Below are 23,264 nucleotides of genomic sequence, written 5' to 3' on the forward strand. Positions count from 1 at the left end.
AAAACTAATCAACTGAGATAAGAAGTCATATTATTCCCAGCTTCAACTCCAGTATAAAATCAACCCCAGTAAATTTTGCCACTCCATATCTTTTCTATTTAACGTGGAAGAAATGGAGAGCACACCCTATCACCTGATACCACTCCATCACAAATAGCCAAAAACCTTAACAAGCACTTCATAAAATCAATTTTGGACCTACTAACTAACACTCCTAATGCTGGTCCCCCCCAGCCTTCAACCTATTCAGATGCCAACACTAGACCATCAACTACTTATAACCCTGTCGTTATTAACCCCCCTAGTCAACAAAATGTCTTACAAACCCCATTCTCATTTCAGCCCATACCCACTGACACCATTAAGAAACTGCTACAAAAACTAAAACCCTGCTCTACCTCAGATGACAGTCGTCCACCGCACTACCTCAAACTGGCTGCTAACTCAGTCGTCTACCCAGTCAGCATCTTTATAAATAGGTTTTTGTCTGAATCAGAAGTACCTACCATATGGAAACAATCTCATATCACCCCCATCCGCAAAGGAGGCAACTCTTTTAATCCATCCAATTTCCATCCTATATCCATCTTGTCACCCATATCCAAAATTCTCAAGAGAGGTATCCATCAACAGGTAATACAATATCTATTGCAAAACAGCCTTTTAACCAAAACCCAACATGGCTTCGGCTTCAGACCTGGCCACAGTATAGCTACAGCCCTATAATCTTTTACAGACACCGTGAACAAGGCCAAAGATGCAGGATGCTATATAGCAGTATTCCTTGATCTCTCCAAGGCCTTTGGCACAGTGTCTCACCCCTTACTTTTGAACACGTTGTCTAACTTAGGCTGCTCACATAACACAGTAAAATGGTTTCAGAGCTACCTCAAGGATCGTAAACAAGCAGTGAAATGGTCCAATGAACTCTCACCCTTTCTCCACAACCCTACTGGAGTCCCTCAAGGCTCAGTCCTAGGACTCCTACTCTTTAACATTTTCACAAACAACCTTCACACTGCCTCTCACCCTGGGACCCTCATTCAATATGCTGATGATTCCACCATAATCTGTACTGCTCAATCAATACCAGAACTACTTTTAAAAACTCAGCAGTCCTTTACTGCAGTCGACACCTGGCTAAGAAATGCCCAACCCTTTCTTAATCCAAAGAAGACAAAAACTAGTACTCTTTCATCCCAAAAACACCTCCACTGTTACTGATCATTTCAACATCCTTGCATCTTACAACACTGTCACAGAAATAGTGCAGGAAACCAAACATCTAGGCATTATAATTGATAATAAACTTTCATTTGACCATCATATACAGCAAAATATAAAGAAAACTCACCAAAAACTGGGACTCTTCTTTACTGCAACAACCAAAACTACCCTTGCAAAAACATTTTTACTTCCCTCCCTTATTTATGGTGCAGGTGCCCCTATCCTAACTAACTTACAAACTTCTACTCTAAGCAAGATGAAACATTGCTACAACAAAGTTGCAAAATTTGCCACAAACTCTAAACACCACACACACACCACTGTAAACCACTCCTAGAATTAAACTGGCTTGAACTCCCTAACCAACTTGCCTTTATTCAGCTATCCACCTTACACAACCTTATTTTCAAGCCTAGTGCCTGCCTTGCACTAACCAGTCTAGTCACACCTTACACACCAAATTGATCCTTATGATCAGAAGACAAAAATCTCTTAGCTATCGTAAAACCCACAAGAAAACCAGGTCACTCTTTGTATTCATACTCTGCCTCTTTACTTTGGAATTCACTACCACTAGCTACCAGGTCTATGCCTGGCCTAACCCATTTCAAAACCTCTTTAAAAAATCATCTCAAAATACATGGCTCTGCTCCTGCATAAATCCTGCCTAATGCTCAGGTCTTCTTCTTCTTCCACACTAGTCTCATCGTCCTCCTCTGTCACATTTCAATCCCTCACAGACTGCAAGATCCTAAGGCTCTTCTAACTCCTTTTCTGATTCTATACCATATCCTTAAGTTAATGTTCAGGCTTTATTGCTTCTATTCTTCTTAACTCTCTCTCACTATCTATCTGCATCACTAACTTTCTGGCTCCTATTTTCCTAACTGAAACTAACATTCTATTTTTCATGTACTATAACAATCAATGTCACACATTGCACTATCTACGTACTATTCTTTGGACACCGTTCTGTATCATGTATGGTGAGAAAGACTATTATTGTCTATAATGTTTTAACTCTATAGAACCGTCTAGATGTGTAGTATATATTATAACATCTTGTAACATAGCTTGCTTTTTCAACTTATTTTTGTATAGTATTTCTAATGTAATTTGTATTGTATTGTATTATACTGTATTTGTATTGTACTGTATGTGGAGCTTTTCTCCCTGGGTCTCTGCTGAAAATGGGTTCTGTAGACCCAGTCAGACCACCCTGGTAAACAAATGTCAAATAAATAAAATAAATAAATAAATAAAAAGAAGCAAAAAAAATAGTTGAAAACATTTTTTACAAACTAAATGCTTCAAGAACTCTAGGCCCTTCTCAAAACAATGTCTTAAACTGCATGAGTAAAATAAAATACACTCCGGAGAGCAGGAACACCCCTGTACTACGAGAAGATGGTAATTGTAAATCATTGACTGAAAAAAATTGCCTGGCTTGCATAAAGCCATAAGCCATAAATTTAAAGCTCACAATTTAATCTATTTTGATTTCTCATTTAGAAGCAAAGCATATTTTATGTACTCAAAACAATACCAAAGCACTTTAGTATATTACCTGTATTTCTCCATCACGTGTCCCAATAGAAAGACAGTTTCTGTCCTTGATCCAAGCAACTGCAGATACAAATTTTGAATCTGAATTCATGTCAATACTTGCAGCCAGCATGTGACTGTTAGCATTCCAAACTGCAGCAGTAGAACCTAAGCCTATGGCCAGCAGATTTTGATAATTCCAGTCCAAAATGTTAAGATCTGCATAAAATATAAGCAAAATGTTTATAAGCCCCATTTGTACATCAGTAAAGTCTGGCTCTAGAATTAGTTTCAGCATGATAACTTGAAATATCATTGTCAGTAATGTACATTTTTATAATTTTCTATTAATTTTATATATTTTAAATATTCTGATAAAGAATATAAATGGACGTAATATGAATATTCAGTTATGAAATATGTTTTGCTTGTGCAGAGCATTACTGTCTTCAAATTAAGTGCAACAACACTAAGACACACATGCTTTCTTCTAGATATGTGTCATAGGGCATACAGCGTGACCTATAGCTTGCTAGGATATGGTACAGGATTTTATCTATGGTGACCTACACATGGGAAAACACCAGCACATCATCCTGTCTAACTATCCTAGAGGTATGCTTGCTATTGATGTATATCAAGACGTCTCCACCTAGACCCTGTTTGTGCAGTTACTGGTCTAAAAGTGTGGTAGACACTGAAACCTTGCACTGCTGGGGTAATTGCTGCAGCTTTAAACCATCTCCTGGTAACTGCACAGATGTCTATATTCTGTAGGATAAGGAAGGCTTAGAGGAAGTTTATCTTTCTTTTTAAGTTCCTGGAATTGAGCAGTAACACCTCGAGGTTGTGGTGCAGTGACTTGAATGCTTGCATAATTTGATCCTGGCTCCTGATCAACAAATAACTTCTCCTTGTTTAGCCTGGTTAGAAGGGCATCAGTATGTCTTACAATGGAGTCCCCTATGATTAGAGTTCTGGGAAGTGTGTTTGCTTCCCCTATGGGTTTTTTATATGGGGCTCCACTGACTGAAGCTATATGTATGTTCTTAATTGTTGCTTGTGATGTGTGTTTTGGGATTTGCCAAGGATAATCTTTCCTGATGGGTGTTTTATGAGGTCTTTTTTGTTTAAGAAGACTGCATTTAAATGCCTCAGCATATGTTGGTCTATGTGTGTGTAGTGTGTTATGTGTGTGTAGTCCTTTGTGCATGGTTTTGACAACCTGATGTGGGCTTCTCTGCAAGAGTTTAGCCTCCAGTGACATCCTGTATGTACACCTCTCGCATACTGTCACTGTTATGATTAAGTGGTTGTCAGTAAACATGAAACAATTGCTATATTGTCTCAAAATACCAATAGCCACCAGGCTGGCTGCAGAGAAATTAGAAAATTGCATAGCAATGTTGTCTGGTCCCTGAATTGGTGAGCTACAAAGGGTGTGGCATACAGGAGTTAACAGAAGGCTATTAAAGGGACTTTTTGTGAAGTGATTAGAGGCAGACTAGTCTAGAAATTGCTAAGTTTAATAGTATTGCTTCTCAATGTGCAGCTAGCTGCTCTAAGCTTGTCAGTGTGCAGAGTATTTGCTCTATATTTGCTGCTTTATAGGGTACCACTTTATGGGCAGTTCTAAAAAGAAAATGTGCTTCTAGATGTTTGCATCTGTAAAGGGCAGTTGCATGGGGAGCAGCTTAGCGCAAATATGCCAAATTTATAGCAGCACTGGAAGTACAGAAAACTGACTGCTGAACTCGCTGGTCAATAAAACAACTACACTTAGAGCCCTTTTGTGTGCTTCCCCACTCAGATAGACCAGACAAACACCTACTGCCACTAGATAGTAATGGCAGAGTAATGGCAGCATTCCTAATTTAAAAGGACAGTAAAAGAGTGTCTAGAGTGAATATGCTACCACAAACATACAAACTTAAGGAAAGGCAATAAGTACTTCAACATAACAGCAGTATACTTTAAACAGCTTACACAAGTATAATTATTCAATAAAAATACTTCATTTTCTACAAATGAGCCAAGAGCCACTCAACTGTGCAGAATTTATAAAGGCACCAAAAACAAGGTAAGTTGATTAATAAGCCCTTTGGTCTATAAAACAGCTACATGCAGGAATATCTAGTATGTTTCCCCAACCTATACTGACCATGCTTACACCCACTGCCACTACATGGAAAATCCTCTGTCCTCTTGATGTAAAAACACAGAAAAGGCTTGCTAGAGTATAAAAATATACTACTTTAATCAACAGCTAGCTAGATAATGAAAGTGGAGCAAGTAAATCAGTAGAACAAACAGTGAGCGGCAAAATAACTTTTTTTTTTCCAAAATAAGGACAAGGAAAGGCAAATAAATAATTCAAGATATCAACAGCAGTGTACAAAGGGAGGAACTTAAAAATCACCAAGTTTAAAAAGCAGATCAAGGAATGGGAGAGTGGCTGGAAAAAATAACCAGCAAGGAGTCACCAACAGTGCTTCTAGTTTTTGCAAATCTTGATTATTATTATAAAAGACAAGGCCATAGATATACTTTGTGTATTTAATTATCACTCAAGAAATAAATTAACCAATGATAACAGCATGTGACATGTGCAACCTAGGTAATTTAAGTGTCTATATGCCACATAGAAAAAAAATGCCAGAACACACAGATTTCTTAAAACAGACAACAAAATGGAACATGCAAAACAGAAAGCAGCTCTATCAGTTTAAGCAAATCACAGAAAAAATAGATTACTTTCCTCACCAGTAAGGAGTCACCAACAGTGTTCCTAGTTTTTGCAGGCCTTGAGTCTTATCAGAAAAGATGAGGCCATATATATATTTGTTCTTTTGATTATGTTGGTGGGTTTATCTGTTTGGCGTTGCCGAAGAAAAGCACTATGGGGAGGAGAATTTCTTAACCAAAATTTTGGAAGTCTAGAGGGGACAGGTGTAGACCATCCCTGGTGAAGCAGCATGGTCTGATAATCATATCTTATCTAGCTGATAAATGTTGTGCCCCCTTTGAATGACACCAAAAGCTAAGCCAATTATTGAAATCAATTACTTTTTGCATTTAATGTGGCATTATCTTTGGGGATGGTAGAATAGTGCTGAATGCTGAGTTATACCTGCTTTGGAAGTTGGACATAGTCTGAGAGCTCCATCATATTTCTCTTCATATAGTCCAGGGAGGTATATATCATGTCATTAACATCCACATGTATTTGAGGAACCACAAATGCAGTACTGAAAAAAATATCCACGTTTTCCCATTTTTACAAATTCACCTCTGTTGCCACATCAACAGTGATTATCATCTAGAACCCATGTTTACACTGGCAGGTAACTAGACCTGACACTGTTTTTCTTTCATACCACATGCACACACATGTACTCACTCACACCTAAGAACAATTTATACAGTATATTCATTAGTATTTGAAGAACAATAGGTATGAACCTATAGCCCCTCAAGAATGTATTTTACCAGATTCATATCATGTGAAGGAAATTCCCCGTATGCTTTACAAAAGCAGTGTTTAACTGTGTGATCCAAGGCTCATCTCGGAAGAAGAATAGTGGAGGTTTTAACTAGCTTTTTTTGCAGTTGCTTAAACATCTGGAGATATTTAATGTCTGCAACAGCCCTGTTGACAGCAGAAGCACACACACACACACACACACACACACACACACACACACACACACACACACACACAAACAACACACACAAATACATTGAAGAGCTTACAATGGATGGTTGACCTCCTGAATATATGTGAAGACAGTTGGACAGCTGGTGTACAAAGGATAACTAAATCAACTGATATAGTAAAGTCACCCTCTGAATAGTTTTGGACATTGAGGAGCATCCAAAGAAAACATCTGCCAGTCTGATTCCTATTTTTATTCATATTTATGTGGAGCCTTCTACTGATGTGAAAAAATAGGTTTAGAAGTTTTTATAAAGCGGTGAATGAAGAAAGCATAACGTGCTTATGTCATTTATTTATTTATTTTCACATAGGGCAAAAACATATTTTCATATTTTATAGTGATACAGAAAACATTTGCAGTAATATATACCATAAATAAGATGAAGACACTAATCAAATATACTAAATCTGATCGACTTTATTAACCCAGAGAATTCACTACTATGACACTTAATACAATAGATCAATTCCCCTTCGTATGAACATACGTTAAGATTACATGAGTTGTCGCCATGCATAAGAACACTTCCTACCCACCCTACTGCTCATTATAGAAATAGTATCACATACCTTATTCAAAACATGTGCTACCACTTCTAATGTTTTAAGGATTAATTTACATAACTTCAACTATGGTTGAAATGCTCAAAAGACTTTCCGGTTCAAACCTAGGCAAAACATAGCATATTACCAAAATTTTGACAGCAAAAGTATAAGTTTATACAAAATAATAAATTCACAGGCATTAGCAGTCTCTGGACTATAAATATATGATGCACAATTTAATGACCAAAGAGCTATTAGTAAGCATATGAAGTGATTTTCTATAGTAGTTAGATAATGAACTAGTAATAAAATGAAGTAATTTAAATGTTTAAATTGTTTAACTGGTTGAGATGTTGCAGCAATTAACAATGGAAAACAGGATGAATGTTGAGCTTAGAAACATTGTCAGTACCATTTCTATTGGCGACATTAAGGATGTGACATGACAGTACTAAACAATTAGCCAATAGCCTGCCTCACAAAAACATTTACAAATTTTATCACATAAACATTTAAAACATAATGATATGAAGAAGGATTACTGGGGATTGTTTCCTACTAAAAATAGAAATGAATTCCAGACAATAGGTGCTGTTTTAAACATTCTTTTCAGTAATAACAAGGAGATGAGGACAATTTTAGGGGATGAGAATCTAACAGAGTAGTATGATGTTGTCAAAGTGTATTTACCTGGGAGGAGTAAAGTAACTCTTGTGAAAAAGTTTGAAATTTGATGAAGAAAGATCGGGTAACTTCTTTGAAGAGTTGGAAAACAAGTTCCAAACTGAACTGCAAAACATGCATCTTGTGTAATAAGAACCAAGGTTGTAAACGTAATATGTTGGTTAATGCTGTTTACAGTAACAGCATTGTCACAAAAAAATAGGAACTAAAAATACAGCACATTCCACATTTGGGATTACTGTATTAACATTACTTACCTGTTTCTGGAATTAACAGACTTCTTATTTTAAAGCAGGGCTTTAATTGTCTTTGAACATTTTTCATGTTGATCTCCAAATGCAAATGAATGTTTAGGCAGAGATCAATGTCGAGTCCCAAATATTTATAGACTTGAACACAGTAAATTATGGGAAAAACATGATTCAAAACTATACACAATGCCTAGTGCTGTGGTGTGACAAATAATACTATATCAGTTTTATCACAGATTGTAATCAGTTAAGAAGCTTTAAGCTGCTACCAAAATGTATCAGTCATGTGGGATGGAGGCTGATTTGAAAAGAAAAAGATCATCCATGTAAATAAGCACTTTAAGATGTAGCTGTTCAAATGTTAAGTTAATAGCAAAGACCAAAAACAAATCTTCAGGGAATACTCGATTTTTATTGTGGATGAATCTAGGAGTACATTATGAGATCAAACCCTTCTTCTCCTTTGTTGCAGGTAATGTCAGAACCACTAAATAAGCCATTCACTGAAACCTGGGTAAGCTGATTAATGATATTAACTATTGTTTTTAAATTATAAAAGAAGGTATCTATTATTGGACCCTAGCCCATCAAATGACAAACAGGCTATCAGCACATGCACATCATTTCCCTCACTAAATAAGGTCTCAGATTACTCAACCAAAAGTGCCAGTATGATACAGTCATACTCCATGTGGGTTCAAATGACCTGAAATATACCTCCCAGGACTATGTGAAGAGAGACAGGATGGTCCTCTCTGAATACATGTTGCAGGTTGGTATGAGCCTTGTATTGAGCACCATTCTACCCTCACCAAGAATGATACCACAGCAGCACAAGCAGGAAATGACTGACTTTAATAATTGGCTTAGCTACTAGTATTATTCCAAGGGGATCCAGTATTTGTCAGCCTGGAATGACATAATCGACAGACCATACTGCTCTGCCAGAGAGAGTCTGCACTTGTCGCCACTAGGCGTTCAAGTACTAGCCAGGGCATTTGTCACTCGCATAGTACCTTTTTTAGGTAGTGCCAAATGAACAGAACTACCAACATAACAAATTTTTTTAACTCCAAGCTGAACATACTACTGCTCAATACTAGGAGTCTTAACAAGAAACTGCACTGCCTGGAAGCTGTCCTCAACCTGGAGAATGCTGACATCTGTGCAGTTACAGAGACGTGGTTCAAGGCTACAGAAAGCACCCCAGCAGTCCAAGGCTACATTGCATATCACGCATTCAGACCACCCTCTGAAAAGGAAAAAACAAAAGGAGGAGGTGTTTCTGTTTACATAAAAAACAATCACACCTCTAGATTAGTCAAGCAGGATGACTCACTTGAGTTACTCCATGTCCAGCTGACCATAGGCAGAATCCACCACCATATCATTGCTAGCTTTGGGTCCCCAGCCATGAATCATGCCATGAACCATGAAAACCACACCACATACCTGAAGTTACTAGAATCAGTTACCATTCAGCCCAACACACTACTCAGGTTTGATTTTAATTACCCCTCCATAAACTGGGAAGCATACATGATCACTAACATGCATGCTCAGTTTCCTGGACTTTGCCAATTCAAATGCTCTGGAACAGTTGGTCTACACTCCCACTAGGGTCTCAAATATCCTTGACATAGTATTCATAAACATGAGGAAGCATTGCACACACCCCCAGCATAATGCCCTCATTGGTCAGATCAGATCATAAATCGATCTCCTTTGAAATAAATGTAATGGTAGAACTCCCATCAATTTTTTCAAGCAAACTGTCTTCTATTAAGGCATAGCATAGGTAATTTTAAAGCTCCCTAACCTTGAAAACATGAAATCTTATGCAGTAATATACATGAATGCCCTGTACAACCACTTAAACAACTTCATAGAGACAGAAATACCTAACCAAACTGAACCCAGGTCTAGCCAGAAAAACAGGCCACCCTGGTGGACCCTTGGCATAAATAGACTATACAACAGAAGGAAGAGATTCCTGTATAGAACTAAGCAGGGAATGCACAATAAAGAAAATCCCTCATTAGTCTCAGCAGGAAAATCAGGAAACTAGTCAAGTCTTCAAAAGCTAAATAGGGGATTAAAATAGCCTCCCAAGTAAAGGATAACGACAAAGCATTTTTAGTTATGTCCTAAATCTTAATGGAAATGCTCAATAATGTGCTGAGTTGGTTAAAGATGGCACTATCTATACTCAGACAGATGAAATAGCAAGCCTGCTGGCTGATAAATTCAGCTCAAATTTCTCCCCCCTCATCACCTCTGGTCACTCCCCATGAAATACCCCCTACCATTTCTTTGCCTGTTATCACAAAAGAACAGGTCATCGCTGTACTCTCTAAAGTTAGAAATATAACATCAATGGGCGCTGGTGGAATCCTAGGGTGCCTATTAAATAGTTTGAAACATAGCCTAGTAGATCTACTCAGATCTGAATTTAACCACAGTCTCTAGACAGGTGTTGTCCTATTGTAGAGCTGGACAGCAACAGTCATCCCTCTGCACAAGGCTCCAGGAAACTACTGACCCATAAGTCTTACTAGCCTCATATACAAGGCTTTGAATAGGTTAATCATGGACCTGATTAACAATGCCATTGGGCATCTCCAGACACTAGACCCAACCCAGTTTGGCTTCATCAAGGGTGGGTTCTGCCTGGTGGACTTTAAGAAGGTCACTAAGGCCGTGGATGAGGGTAAGACATTGTATGCCACCTACCTTGACCTGGCCAAGGCATTTGACACAATACCCCACTCATATGGTCATAGGTCGGTACAAGGCTATCAGCCCAAGGGCCTAAGTAAGCCTAGCCAACAAGTTTCCCTGGCTTACGCCACCCAAAAAAGTTAATTTCCTGTGCCCCTGTCGAGCACAGCCACAGAAGTGATCCCCGGGGTGTATTTCCTATTTCCCATCCCCTCATCAAGATTTTTCTTGATGAGTGCTAATGAGGAACTTTGCTTGAACTAGATGGGTAGCTTGTTCCAGAGTATAGGAAGTTTCTGGGACAGGAATCTATCCCTCCACCATGTCCTGTTTATTGTGGTGACAAGGTTTAGGTCCCTACAGCGTGTAGCTCGGAGGGATTGGGATTTCTTTAGGTGTAGCATGTTCAACAGCTCTGGGTTTAACATAGCTTTATATGTTAGGCAGAGATCTCCTCGGAGTAGGCAATATGCTACAGAGTAAAGCTGGAGTTTTTTGAGACAGTCAGTGTAGGGCTTCTGTTTGAGGCCAGTAATCCTCTTTGTGAGGTACTTCTGTGGCCTTTCCAGCTGCTGCAGATGTCTTGTGACGTACATTCAAAAAGGGGCATTGTACTCTATAATGGGTCTAATGAGTGCCGAGTATAGGGGAATAATGACCTCTTTTTTCCTGGATGAGAACCCTTTTGTGATGAAGTGTGCCACATAGAAGGATTTCCTGACTACTGTGGTGATGTGATTATCAAAGGAGAGACAACTGTCCACCTGGGTCCCAAGATCTCTTATCACACATTCGGTGTTAAGTAGACTGCCGTTTATGTAGTAGATTATGGGTACAGAGGTTTTACCAAAGGGGATGACAATGCACGTTTTGGCATTGAGCTTGAGGCCATGCCTCTGATACCAGGCATCTGTCTCAGTGAGGCCCTTCTGTAGGATGTCCACATCATTAGGGGACTCGACTATGGCTCCCAGTTTGCAGTCCTCTGCAAACTTTGTTAGCCAGAGGCCTTCTGTGTTAGCCTGTACTTCAGAGAAGTAGATACCAAACTGGAGAGGTCCCAGGACTGAACCCTGTGGTACTCCACTTGTCACTGGTTTTAAGTCAGATTTGGAGTCTGCAACTTTTACAGTGTGGGTTCTGCCAGTGAGCCAGTTGGCAACCTATCTTGTGACATAGGGATTTATACCTAGTTTAGTGAGTTTAGCTATATTTCCAGACTGGGGAATGGTGTCAAAAGCTTTGGCGAGGTCAAGATAGGCTGTGTGAACCACCTTACCCTCATCTACGGCTTTGGTGACTGCCTCAAAGAAGTCAATCAGGTTCAGAAGGCATGCTCTACCTTTCACAAACCCAAACTGGGTGGGGTCCAGAATTTGGAGGTTACCAATGTCTTTGTTTATGAGTTCCATGAATTTATGTTCCATGGCCTTGCAGACCAGGCTCATCAGGCTAATAGGCCGATAGTTCCTATGATCAGTAGTGGCTCCCCCTTTGTGCAGTGGGATAACTGTTGCTGTGCACCATTCAGTGGGCACAAAGCCTGATGTGAGACTATGATTGAACATGATGCTTAGGTGGGGAGCCAGTTAGTTCTGAAGTTCATGTAAAATGCAGCCTGGAATGTTGTCCGGTCCCATGGATGCTGTGTTTTTGGTTTTAGAGAGTGCAGCTTTTACCTGCATAGATGTGATTACAGGGACTCTGCATTCTTCCTGTATAGATATGGGCCCATTAGGGGGTGAGAGGGGGGTAAAGTTAGCACTGAACCTATCTGCCAGGATGTTGGCAATATCAGTTGGTTCTGTAATTTTCGTGTCATTGTGCTGTAACTCAGAGCAGATCTGGGTGTTGCCATTGAGATTCTTGACATAGCTATAGAATGTTTTGTGGCTGCCCTTAGAATCAGTGGTGATTTTGTTTTTGTAGCTAGCTTTGGATGATCTTATAAGGGATCTCAGCTTCTTACTGAGGCTGACCAGGGAGCTTCTCCACTCATGGGATTTTAGTCTCTTTTGCAACAGTTTCTTCCTTCTGTTGTAGAGTTTGTTTATGGCAGGGGACCACCACATTTGCTTCCTTTCTTTGGAGGATAGCATCTTGGTTCTGTTTGGGATAGCACGATCCATGCACTCGTGTAAGTGCTTATAGAGTGCATTTGTGTAGGATTCAGCAGTCGTAACTGTATTGTCCATCTGCATGGGTGTCATGAAGTTCACCACTTCTGTCTTAAGAAGCATGAAGTTGGCTTTGGAGAAATTTTTTACCGTGGTTTCCTTAGGGTCTATATTATAACATCAAATTTTATAAAGTTCGAATGTTATAATATCGAACCAGTTTTGTCGAATGCTGAAAACAACGAAGTTTTAGGACACCAAATTCTTTCCCAGGGAAAGAAGTCGGTGGGCCATTGCTGTGGCTTCGCTGTTTTCAGCGTTTGATATGTTGGAGCGTTATGGGTCGGGTTCAGGTAAGTGTGCGACTGTGTGTAGGTTAGGGTTAGGGGGCAGGTTGGGCGGGTTAGGGTTAGGGCGTGGGTGAGGTGAGTGTGCGATAGTGACAGACCTTAGGGTTAGGGTCGGGTTAAGGTAAGTGGATAGCTAGTAGTGTATGTAAAGTTTAGTTTAGGTTTAGGTGTAGTATTTTAAGTGTATGTGTATAGATTGCTGTTTTTTGTGTGTGTTTGTGTTGTGTGTATGTTTCTCGGAATAGCGATTTTTTTGCCTGGGAAAAAAATCGCTATTCTGGCTGTTCGATGTTTGCGGATTTCAATGTTTAGGGTTCTATATTATAACATTTGATCTTTGTAGATTTCGATGTTATAATATAGACCTGTTGGGTGGGGGCGGGATGCGGATATCTAGGGTGATTAGCTTATGATCGGATCTGACCAACGAGAAGTTGACTTCAGGTTTGGAACACCGGTCACTCATGTTTGGTAATGACTAGGTCTAGGATATTGTTGCCCCTGGTGGGGGTGTGGATAAGGTGATCCAGGACTTTGGAATTTATGAATTCCAGAAAGCATTGAGTGAAGGAGTTGGTACATGAGTAGTTTTCCCAGTTAATGGTGGGGTAGTTGAAATCGCCCATTATTAAGGTGTTTGGTTGAACCCTAATATTTTCCAGTATATCAAGAAAAGAGGAGTGGGAATCCTGGGGCATGGTGGGGGATCTGTAGCAAGCTACAATTTGGATTGCAGTTTTACCCAGAGTTAGTTGCACTTGGATAACCTCGGATACATTTTGCTGCACAACTAGCCTGGAGGTGTGGATATCCTTAATGAATATGGACACACCTCAGCCTTTGGTGTTCTGCTTCAGGTTAGATGGCCAATAAGTGTGGTATGAGTTATAGCCTGGTAATGCAGAGGTGCTCTCTAGAGCCTTGAAACAGGTCTCATTCACTGAGCAGATGTCGATGTCCTCCATTTTAAGGAGTGCCTCAAGTAAGTAAAATTTTGAAATTTAGACTCCTAGCACTGAGTAGCAGTACCCTCAGTTTTTGCTTGCCTGTTCCTGTTAGAGTGGTGAATTTGTCATTTGAACCTTGCCTAAAAAAGGCACTAGAGGGGTGGAAAGACCCTTAGCCAGTATCCGGAATCCCAGGGGCGACAGGTGCAGACCATCTCTGGCAAAGCATCGTGGTCAGTCGACCATGTTGTCCCAGGCAGACAGATACTGGATCCCCTTAGAATGACACCAGAAGCTTAGCCAATTGTTGAAGTCAATCATTTTGTCCTTGTACTACAGTATCATTCTGGGCGATGGCAGGATGCTACTCAGGGCTAGGGTCATACCTGCCTGAGCTACAAGATCAGAGAGCTCTTCCATGTCTCTTTTCATGTAGTCCAGGGAGGTACATCTCAGGTCATTCACACCAACATGGACAATGACAGAATCATATTTGCACTTGTTGTGGAGTGACCTGAGTGCATGGGTTATGTGGCAGATCCTGGCACCCAACAGGCAGCTGACAGTAACCTTCTCCTTGTTTAGCATGGTGAGTGGGACATCAGTATGTCTGACTATAGAGTCACCTATGACTAGTTTGTTGGGTACATTGTTTTGCCTTATGGGCTGTGGTTTATTGGTACACTGAGTCTGTGAGATATGTGTCATTTGGGTTGTGTTGGGGGGGGGTGTAGGTTGCTTGCATTCCTGCTTTGGAGGTCTCTGTTGCTTGAGCAGATTATTATTGAGAGCCTCCGCAAATGATTTTGTGTTTCTATGTGTGGAGTTTGGTGGTGTAGGTTTAGTGTGACTATGTGATGAGTGCAGTGTGGTGCAAGTGTTTACCTTCTCCTCTTGACTGTCAAGTTCAGTCTTGGTTGGAGAGAGCATTACCTCCAGTTTGGCTAGATAAGTGCATCTCTCACAGGTTGTGGTACTGGGTGGTAGGAGGAGAGGGTTGTCTGTGTACATGAGGCAATTGCTACATTGCCCCAAGATGCCCAGATTCATCAGATAGACAGGAGACAACACTGGGAGCTGACCCTTGGATATGCCTGAATAAAAAAACTACTTTCCTCTAGACAAGTGAGGAGTATAAGAGCTGTTTTTCTCTAAGCAAGTGAGGAAAGTAAGTACAAAAACTGTTTTCCTCTAGGTAAAGAGGTAGGTTGAGTGCTGTAGTAATTTGTAGCTTATTTAGTGCTTACAACAAGTTCTGAACAAGTGCTGAGTATGAATAAGCAAATTCAAGTGCTAAAACTAAGAGTCTGTACCTGGATCTTGTGATATTACAGATATACTCACAAAACTGGGCATAAACCTCTATATCACCAGATGGATAGCCAAATGGCTCATGGATAGGACACATGTTGTTACAGTGGGGGAATCCACATCCAGCAAGAGGCCACTCACCAGTAGACTACAACAAGGCTCAGTGCTGGGCCCCCTCCTGTTTGGAATATACTTCTCAGATGTCAAGGCAAATGTAGATGGACTTTGGCTTGACCACGTCTGCTGATGACCGCAAGTTGGGGGGGCAATTACTGATTCCCCAAACAATGTTGACATCCTACAGAATGGCGTGACACAGACTGATGATTAGCATCAGAGCCATTGCTTCAAACTAAATGTAAAGAAGTGCATAATAATACCCTTTGGGAAATCAAATACCCCTGCAAATTACAACAGTGATAGCACCCCCCTAAGAGTGGACCCAGTGGTGAGAAATCAGGGTACTCAAATAGATAGTAATCTGATCTTTGAACACCCATCCTCAGTGGTGAGAAAATCCTTCTATGTAGGTCACTTTATAGGTAAGGGCATGGCATCCAGATCTAAGGATGTCATAGTACCAATGTACTTGGCCCTCATCAGACCAGTAATCGAGTACAATACACCCTTCATCATGTACTTCGTTAGGCACTTGCAACAGTTGGAGTGTCCTCAGAGGTTTCTCACCAAAACAATACAGTATTTAACCAATATGTTGCATGCGAACTGAGCAAAAGCCCTTTCACTGTATTCAGTTTCCTACAGATTGCTGAGTGGTGATTTCCTACAAGGCAGTCTCTGACCCATCCCTGATGGAAATGTTGCATATTCACAAAATTAACTGCACAATGGTTACCCACTCCAAAGATGTAAACCTGATCTCTGACATGAATAGCTCATGTAGGAGTGAGAGATATTTGTCTTAGAGATTGCCCCTCCTCTGGAATAGGCTTCCTATTCATGTGAAGCAGTGTCCTTCCCTGACCATCTTCAAGTGCAAACAGGACCGGTGGACAGGAAATCGCAAAATCCCTCCTGGGGTGGTGCCCATATTCTTTATGGACAGACGAAGTCTGCAAAAATTGTCAAAACCCCCCTTGCTGACCCTTCTTATCTTTCTCCTATATATCGAAAATTGGGTAAAATATGGGTAAAACTGGCTAGGCTTGTAAGGAATCTTGAGCCATTAGCCTAGTAATCTCCTATGAACCTATGAGAAGGCAAAATCAATGGCTGATATGCAGCATTTATAAACAGTAGAAGTATATATAGTTATAAAGTAGCAGTGGTATCTGTACGTACCATTTTCTGCAGCTCTGCAGTTTTAACAAGGGTGAAGTACAATGATAGATGTAAAACTGTACGGTGAGTTTTTTTTTAATAAGTTATTGTAAAAGAATAAAATTGCTTTGCTTCCAAAGTTTTGAAATAATTCTTGACATTAGTGTAAGCTGAAAATAGAAGTTACTGGCTTAGAAATAAGTGGACAGTCACTTTGAAAGTTATATGGGACAAATAAGTTCAAATATGTTTTATGCTATTTTTTTTTTTTTTTTTTGCACTAAGTATTTTTGGCATTATTTCTGGATAGGGCACACAGGTTTGAACATGTGAAGAATGTGGTCGGGAGGTGGTAGCTTCTCTAAATACTCGAGGCATATGGGGTGAATAAATCAAATAAGTTAGGCTATAATTTGAATAGGTCAGTGTTTAGTAGAGAAAAGATAGATTTTAATGGATGTGATCTTTCATATCAATATCAATACCAGACAAGTCAACATCCACCTTATAAAACGCACATTGACAGAGCAGTCATTAGTCTAGTTGTTGTTTGTCTTTCGGCTTTTTCCTGGTAAGGGGTCGCCACAGCAGAACTCCGGTCCGCTAATGATTGGCAGTAGATTTTTATGAAACACTGAGGTGCCAGCTCGACACCCAACCTTCAACGAAGGAACGCCCATTTACACGCATGTCTTTCAAACGCTACCCAACCGCGGGGGGACATTCAGACTCCACACAGAAGGCACTCCCAAGCCAAGCCGAGAATCGAACGGGAGAACCTCTTGCTGTGAGGTAACAACGCTACCACCATACCACCGTGGCTTTTAGTCATTAGTCTAGTTACTAACCTTTAATTGATGTTAATGTCATTGCAACCATTTAAACATGCACAAACCAAGATACATACACCAGTCTGCACCAGCTCAGTAAAACACTATACTCAGAAATGCAAGCAAAGCACATTTTAATATGAGGAACATGCATACATCCATGAAGAGGGACAAACACCTCACACTCCAAAGAATTTATAGAACTACTCTGGGGTTGCACTTAGCTTACATATCTCTATATAAAACTGTAAAACTGTATGTCAAAGATCTGACGTTTATTTCTCATTCTTGCATGTGGTTCTCAATGCTTCCTGCTCAGCACTTTGAGTCTATAGTGAGATCCAAAGTTTGTTATTTGACTGAGTTACAAACTGTGGGCCATGATTTTGGGTGCCTCTGATAGTTTAGTTTCTTAATGGTGAAACAGGTAAGATGGCAGAGCTACATAGCATAAGCATCTATTGTTTGAAACAGATCTTATCTTTCTACACAAGAAACCAGTCATTTAAAAAAGATGTGTTTTCCTGGTAGGTAACCCACAGATGTTTTCTGGAAGAAAATGTATGTGGATGTTTTTATTGTTTTTTTGTACATTAAAGTGTGTGCTCGTAAAAATATCCTGAATATGGTACTGGTTAGACTCCTTTACAGTGCTTTACCTTATTTTAAATGTATGACTGTATTTATTTATTTAGTTTTAGTCTGCAGTAATCATATGGAAAGTTGATTGTTGCTGACATGCAGGAATTTTGATATTTGCAGGAAATGAAGTCTGCCCATGATATGATGAAAGCGTTGTGTTGAGGCCAGTGGATTCATTGCCAGTGGTCCAGAAGCAGTGGTATCTTAATGATCCCCATTAGAATGAATGTGTCCTGGAATACATATAATTATAAAGGACAATGGGAATATAATCTTAGTACTCTGCATCTGTACCACACATCTCAGAGCAGCAACTAGGAAATCTGAAACCTGGGAAGTCCACTTTGCAGGCAAAGTTTGAAGAGCAAAAAAAAAAAAAAAAAGTCCTCCAAGTTTAAGTATGGATTTAGCACAGCAAGACCTCTTTAGATGCATTCCACTAATAAATAATTATGGTGACTAGCAATGTTGCTACTTCAATTTTACATTGACAGTTGTGTCCTGGTAACAGTTTGCGCCCAGGACAGCCCCCCAAGCTATGGTTCTGACATGTTAGTTCATTTCAACACAGATTATTTACATGAACTATTGACTGCCATCACATCATTGTCATTAAAAAAATCAGGAACAGCCACTGTGACTCCCTTACATGAGGGCGTCCCTTCTGCAAAATTAGGTAATTATAGGACCCACAGCCCCTTCAGTCTCACTAACTTTATATGCAAATACATTTACTGTATAATAGCAAAACTCGTTTATGCAGACATGGACAACTGATCTGATTTAGACTCTAATCAGTCTGGTTTTGTGAAGAGCAAGTCCTGTCTCTAGAACCTAGTATGTTTTTTTTTTCAAAGGGTTATAGAAGCTGTTTACAATGGTGACTCAGTGCACACTGCTTATCTGGACAGGGCTAAAACGTTTAACGCTATTCTACACAATGCTATTATTGAAATATTTGACAAAAACATTATGTAAACCCCTAAGTTGTTGGAAAATTCTAAATAGTGTGGTACCACATGGATCAGTGTTGAGCCATCTGCTGTTTGACATTTATTTTGCAGACATCCAAATCAATATGACAGAAATATGGTTGACCACATTTGCTGATGACTGCAAGCTGGGGGCTATTATCTCCTTGTCCACTAATACTAAACAGCTCCATCAAGAGCTCCAATATACACATACTTTGCTGTACTGAAAGTGGTCTCATGTTAAATGTAGAAATGTGCTGTATAGCATTCAGCAAAACAGTTGCTCCCACCACATATATTACAAATAGTACTCTTTCTCAGACACACATGATTATAACAGACATGGGTACTTATGTGGACAACTCTCTGTCCCTTTTTCAATCATCAGGTTTCCATCATAGTCAGGAAATCCCAGTTAATTTCAGAGAAAAATCATCCTCATCAGACCTATCATTCAACACAATGTCTCCTTTGGTATGTACAAATGCAGGCATATTGTTCAATAAAAAAGGCCCCAAAGATTTGTAACCAAGAAAGTATTAAAGGTTTAAATCCTTCAGCTACCCCAGTAGATTAGCACAACTCTCCTTATACTCGGTAGCCTCCTGGATGATCTGAGGTGACCTATGTCTCACTTTTAAGTCATAAAAGACTTAATCCTCTTTGATCACCCATTTCTTCACAAAACCAGTGGCTCTTCATATGCCTACACTAGGGTCCTAAACCTATACCAACAAATAAACCAGATTTGCTAGAGTCATAGGTTCCAATCTCAATGCATTTCCAGACTATGGAAGAAGTTAACACTCTATGGCAAACAAAGTAATACTTTGACTACCTTTAAGGGCAATCTCAATGACTGGATGGGTATGCATAAATTCACACCAGGGTTATCATGTATGCCCCTGTTCAATTTGGGAAGTGAGCACTACTAAGTTCTAGAAAAAGATGGAAACAATTTTAAAGTATGTCTGCTTAAGGGTGAAAATGGCTAAGCATCATATGGCCAGGTGATTGCTTCCCTGGTACTGTTGCTATGTTCCCATGTACAGTGATGTAGTTAAGTGGGGGTTCAAACTTAATGTCATGGATTGAGTGTCTCTGCAGTGTTTAAAGGCTAAGACCACCTAATGTTTTGTGTGACTTGCCTGTTAATATGAAATGAAAGAGACTTATGCAAAAAAACTTGAATTGTAGCTGAGCTGTTGCTGGTCTAAAGCATTACCCTTTTTATCACCTATATTTTTCCTATTTTGAAGGGCTTGGAATATATGTTGCCCCTAGCCTATGTGCTGAAACATGAAGTGACTTACATAGTATGTCTGTTTTAATTATTCAAGACCCAGATGTATAGAGAACATAGGCTCCCAGCCAGAAACCTGTCAGTCAGGCAACTCACATAGGCTGCCACGCAAGCTCAAACTTAACTATGCATTCAAGTAAGGTGCTGCAGCCATGCAGAAAGACTGGAGCTGCTGGAGCTCAGTTTGGGTATATTAAGTATGGTAGCTGTGAGCAGAGACTGGGAGGGAGGGAGAGTTTGGTGATTACATTTAGTAGGAAACTGGAAGAATAAGGGTTAGGGTTACAAAGTGGGGTTTGGGATTAGGGTTATAGAACCAGAAGGAGTTGTACATATAGACAAAAATCAGGGAATTTAGGTTTAGGGAGTTGCTGGGGAATTTTACATTTAGGGAGAGACTGGAGAGTTTAGAGCTAGGGTACAATCAAGTAATTTAGGTTCATAGGTACTTAGGATTAGGAAGCAAGAGGGAAATATAGGGATAGGAAGTGATCAGGGAATTGTACTTTAGGGAGTAAGAGGGAGTTTTAGGGTTAGAGTTAGGGTTAGAGAGTAAGGTTTGATATTAGGGTTAGGGACTAAGACTGAGTTTTAGGATTAGATTTAGGGTTCTAGGAAGGTATATAGTTTACTAGGATTGAGCTACTGGGAAGTAGGGTCCTTGCTGTGTCAAGTAACAGGCAGTGTGAGTTAATTGCACATAAGCATGTGTAGTAGGCCTCCCTCACCTGGTCCTGTTTTTACACTGTCTCTACTATACTGAGGCATCTGAGACCTACCTTGTACATAGTTTTCATGATGTACATTATCAGTATCATATGAAGCACCCCATGATTTTCTACATGTAACTTAAATAGATATATTTCTATGTGGAATTAACCAAATCAATTCAAGTTCCCTCTTCCACTTATAAGGAGGAATCTAAGGAGAGAATGGCCATCTCAGTATCAGCAATGTATGCCCAAAGGACTTAGCTTGATAGCAGCTCCTCTTCCTGTATTCCAGTTGCATCATTGGTTATAATGGAGTGAGGGCCAAACATTCCAAGGGAAGGTAAGCACCCACTGACCCATTTGTTTATGCCTGGAAGCTCAACTTTCACATTTGTTCCCCCAGCAGTGAAAATCATATGGTAGGTAGCAGGCCAGCTTGCCGATCCTGTGGAGCAACCTGGTCTCCCCTAGTAGAACAGTCCCTTCCCTCTGGTGGCCCTTTGAGCTCTGCTGCATGCTACCAAATCAGGGATCATGTCTCCGCACCCATCCTGTGGTACATACCTCTGCATTACAGTAGCTCAGGTTCCTTGTGCCTGTGCTCCATAGATGTAATACCTAGAGCTCCCAGTAGGTGTCACCCAAGAAGTAAGCTACAGCTGCCTCCCATCCCTTGGCTGAATAAGCTGGCAACAACCTCTCACCTTCTTGCCTCCCAGCCATCTCTTACAGAAACCTACACTGCTATATCCACATAGGTCACCTGCACTGTAGTCAGGGCTTTACTGCTTTGTTGCGCAGAACTGGCTGCCATATTGTTTTCAGTCAGAATACTGGAGTTCTTTTTTTTTTCCCTGTGGAATTCTTTATATCTTAACGCAAGCCTTCATTATCATGTTATTCATAACAAAAGTCTCCCTATAACTGCAATAACTACCTGGCATGATTTTCAAACACAATGTAGTAGTGTTATTTTCTTGTTACTTTTTTTTAATTGCTCTTTCTGTGGAGTTTCCTATATCAACACCTTTCCTTTTTCACTTAACAAACAATGGTCTAAATACAATCAATAACAGTAATACCTAACTTACATAGTGCTCTCAAGCAGTGTGATCCTATTTTTTATTTTATTTTATTTTTTTACTGAGCTGAATTCTCTGTCTCTACATAACCTCCATTTTCCACTCAAAACTAAATCCCCAAGCATAGAATGTCAGCGTTAGTCACAGCAATATATGCATATCACAGTATTCTGAAGCAGTTTTCTGTGTAAAATTCCTTGTAATTCAAACCAAGTGCATCCCTTTTTTGCTAACAATGACAAAAAATATATACAACAACAGCAAAACTGCCCGGTCTAATATTCTCAGACAACAGTGAGCCCTTATGCCCTTCCCCCATACTGGAACTCCCTTTATCAAAATAAACCTAGCTTTTTAAGTTATACATAATGGCATAGATCCATTCACCCAGTGACAGCAATGTTTCTTTGGCACAATGTTCTTAAGCAATGTGGTGCATTTAATGTTTCAAATGTTGCAATTCACTGTATCAACATAAGCTCTCTTTTCTCATTCAAAATTAATGCTATACACCTACTCGATTACAGCAGTGTTTGATTGTCACTGCATTCTCAAGCAATGTGATACCACTGGACTGTACTTTTTTTTTTAATTTCTTCATGTATTTAGAATTTGTCATACCATTACAGGAATGAACCTCATTCATAAGTCTATGGTCAATGACTATAGTTAAAGTTCATAAAATCAGTATTGATTCAGTCTCCAATGTTTGCCAACAGTATTCTTCTCAGCACTTGATCCGCGGTGGTGCAGCAGTAGCGTTGTTGCCTCAAAGCGAGAGGTTCTCCTGTTCGATTCTCGGCTGGGGTGCGGGGAGTGCTTTCTGTGTGGAGTCTGCATGTCCTCCCCGCAGTTGGGTGGCATTCATAAGACATGCGTAAATGGGTGTGCCTTCGTTGAAGGTTGGACATTGAGTTGGCACCGCGGCGTTCGTGAAAATCTACTGTCAATCATTAGCGGACTTGAGTTCCGCTGTGGTGACCCCTAATCGGGAAAAGGTGAAAAGACAAACATTCTTCTCT

At 40.0% G+C, this 23,264-nt stretch overlaps 1 protein-coding gene across 1 annotated transcript in view; it reads right to left on the reverse strand.

The window, feature by feature from the left end:
• The window catches only part of CDC20B (cell division cycle 20B), a 453,794-nt gene that overhangs the window by 268,529 nt on the left and 162,001 nt on the right, over positions 1 to 23,264 (reverse strand). The window contains exon 6 of the mRNA XM_044064423.1: positions 2,795 to 2,991. Coding sequence (XP_043920358.1) covers positions 2,795 to 2,991 — 197 coding nt within the window. The remainder of the gene's footprint in view (positions 1 to 2,794; positions 2,992 to 23,264) is intronic.

The sequence above is a fragment of the Protopterus annectens genome, chromosome 2.part2 (assembly GCF_019279795.1).
Source record: "Protopterus annectens isolate FY-2018-M chromosome 2.part2, PAN1.0, whole genome shotgun sequence".
NCBI classification, from domain to species: domain Eukaryota; kingdom Metazoa; phylum Chordata; order Ceratodontiformes; family Protopteridae; genus Protopterus; species Protopterus annectens.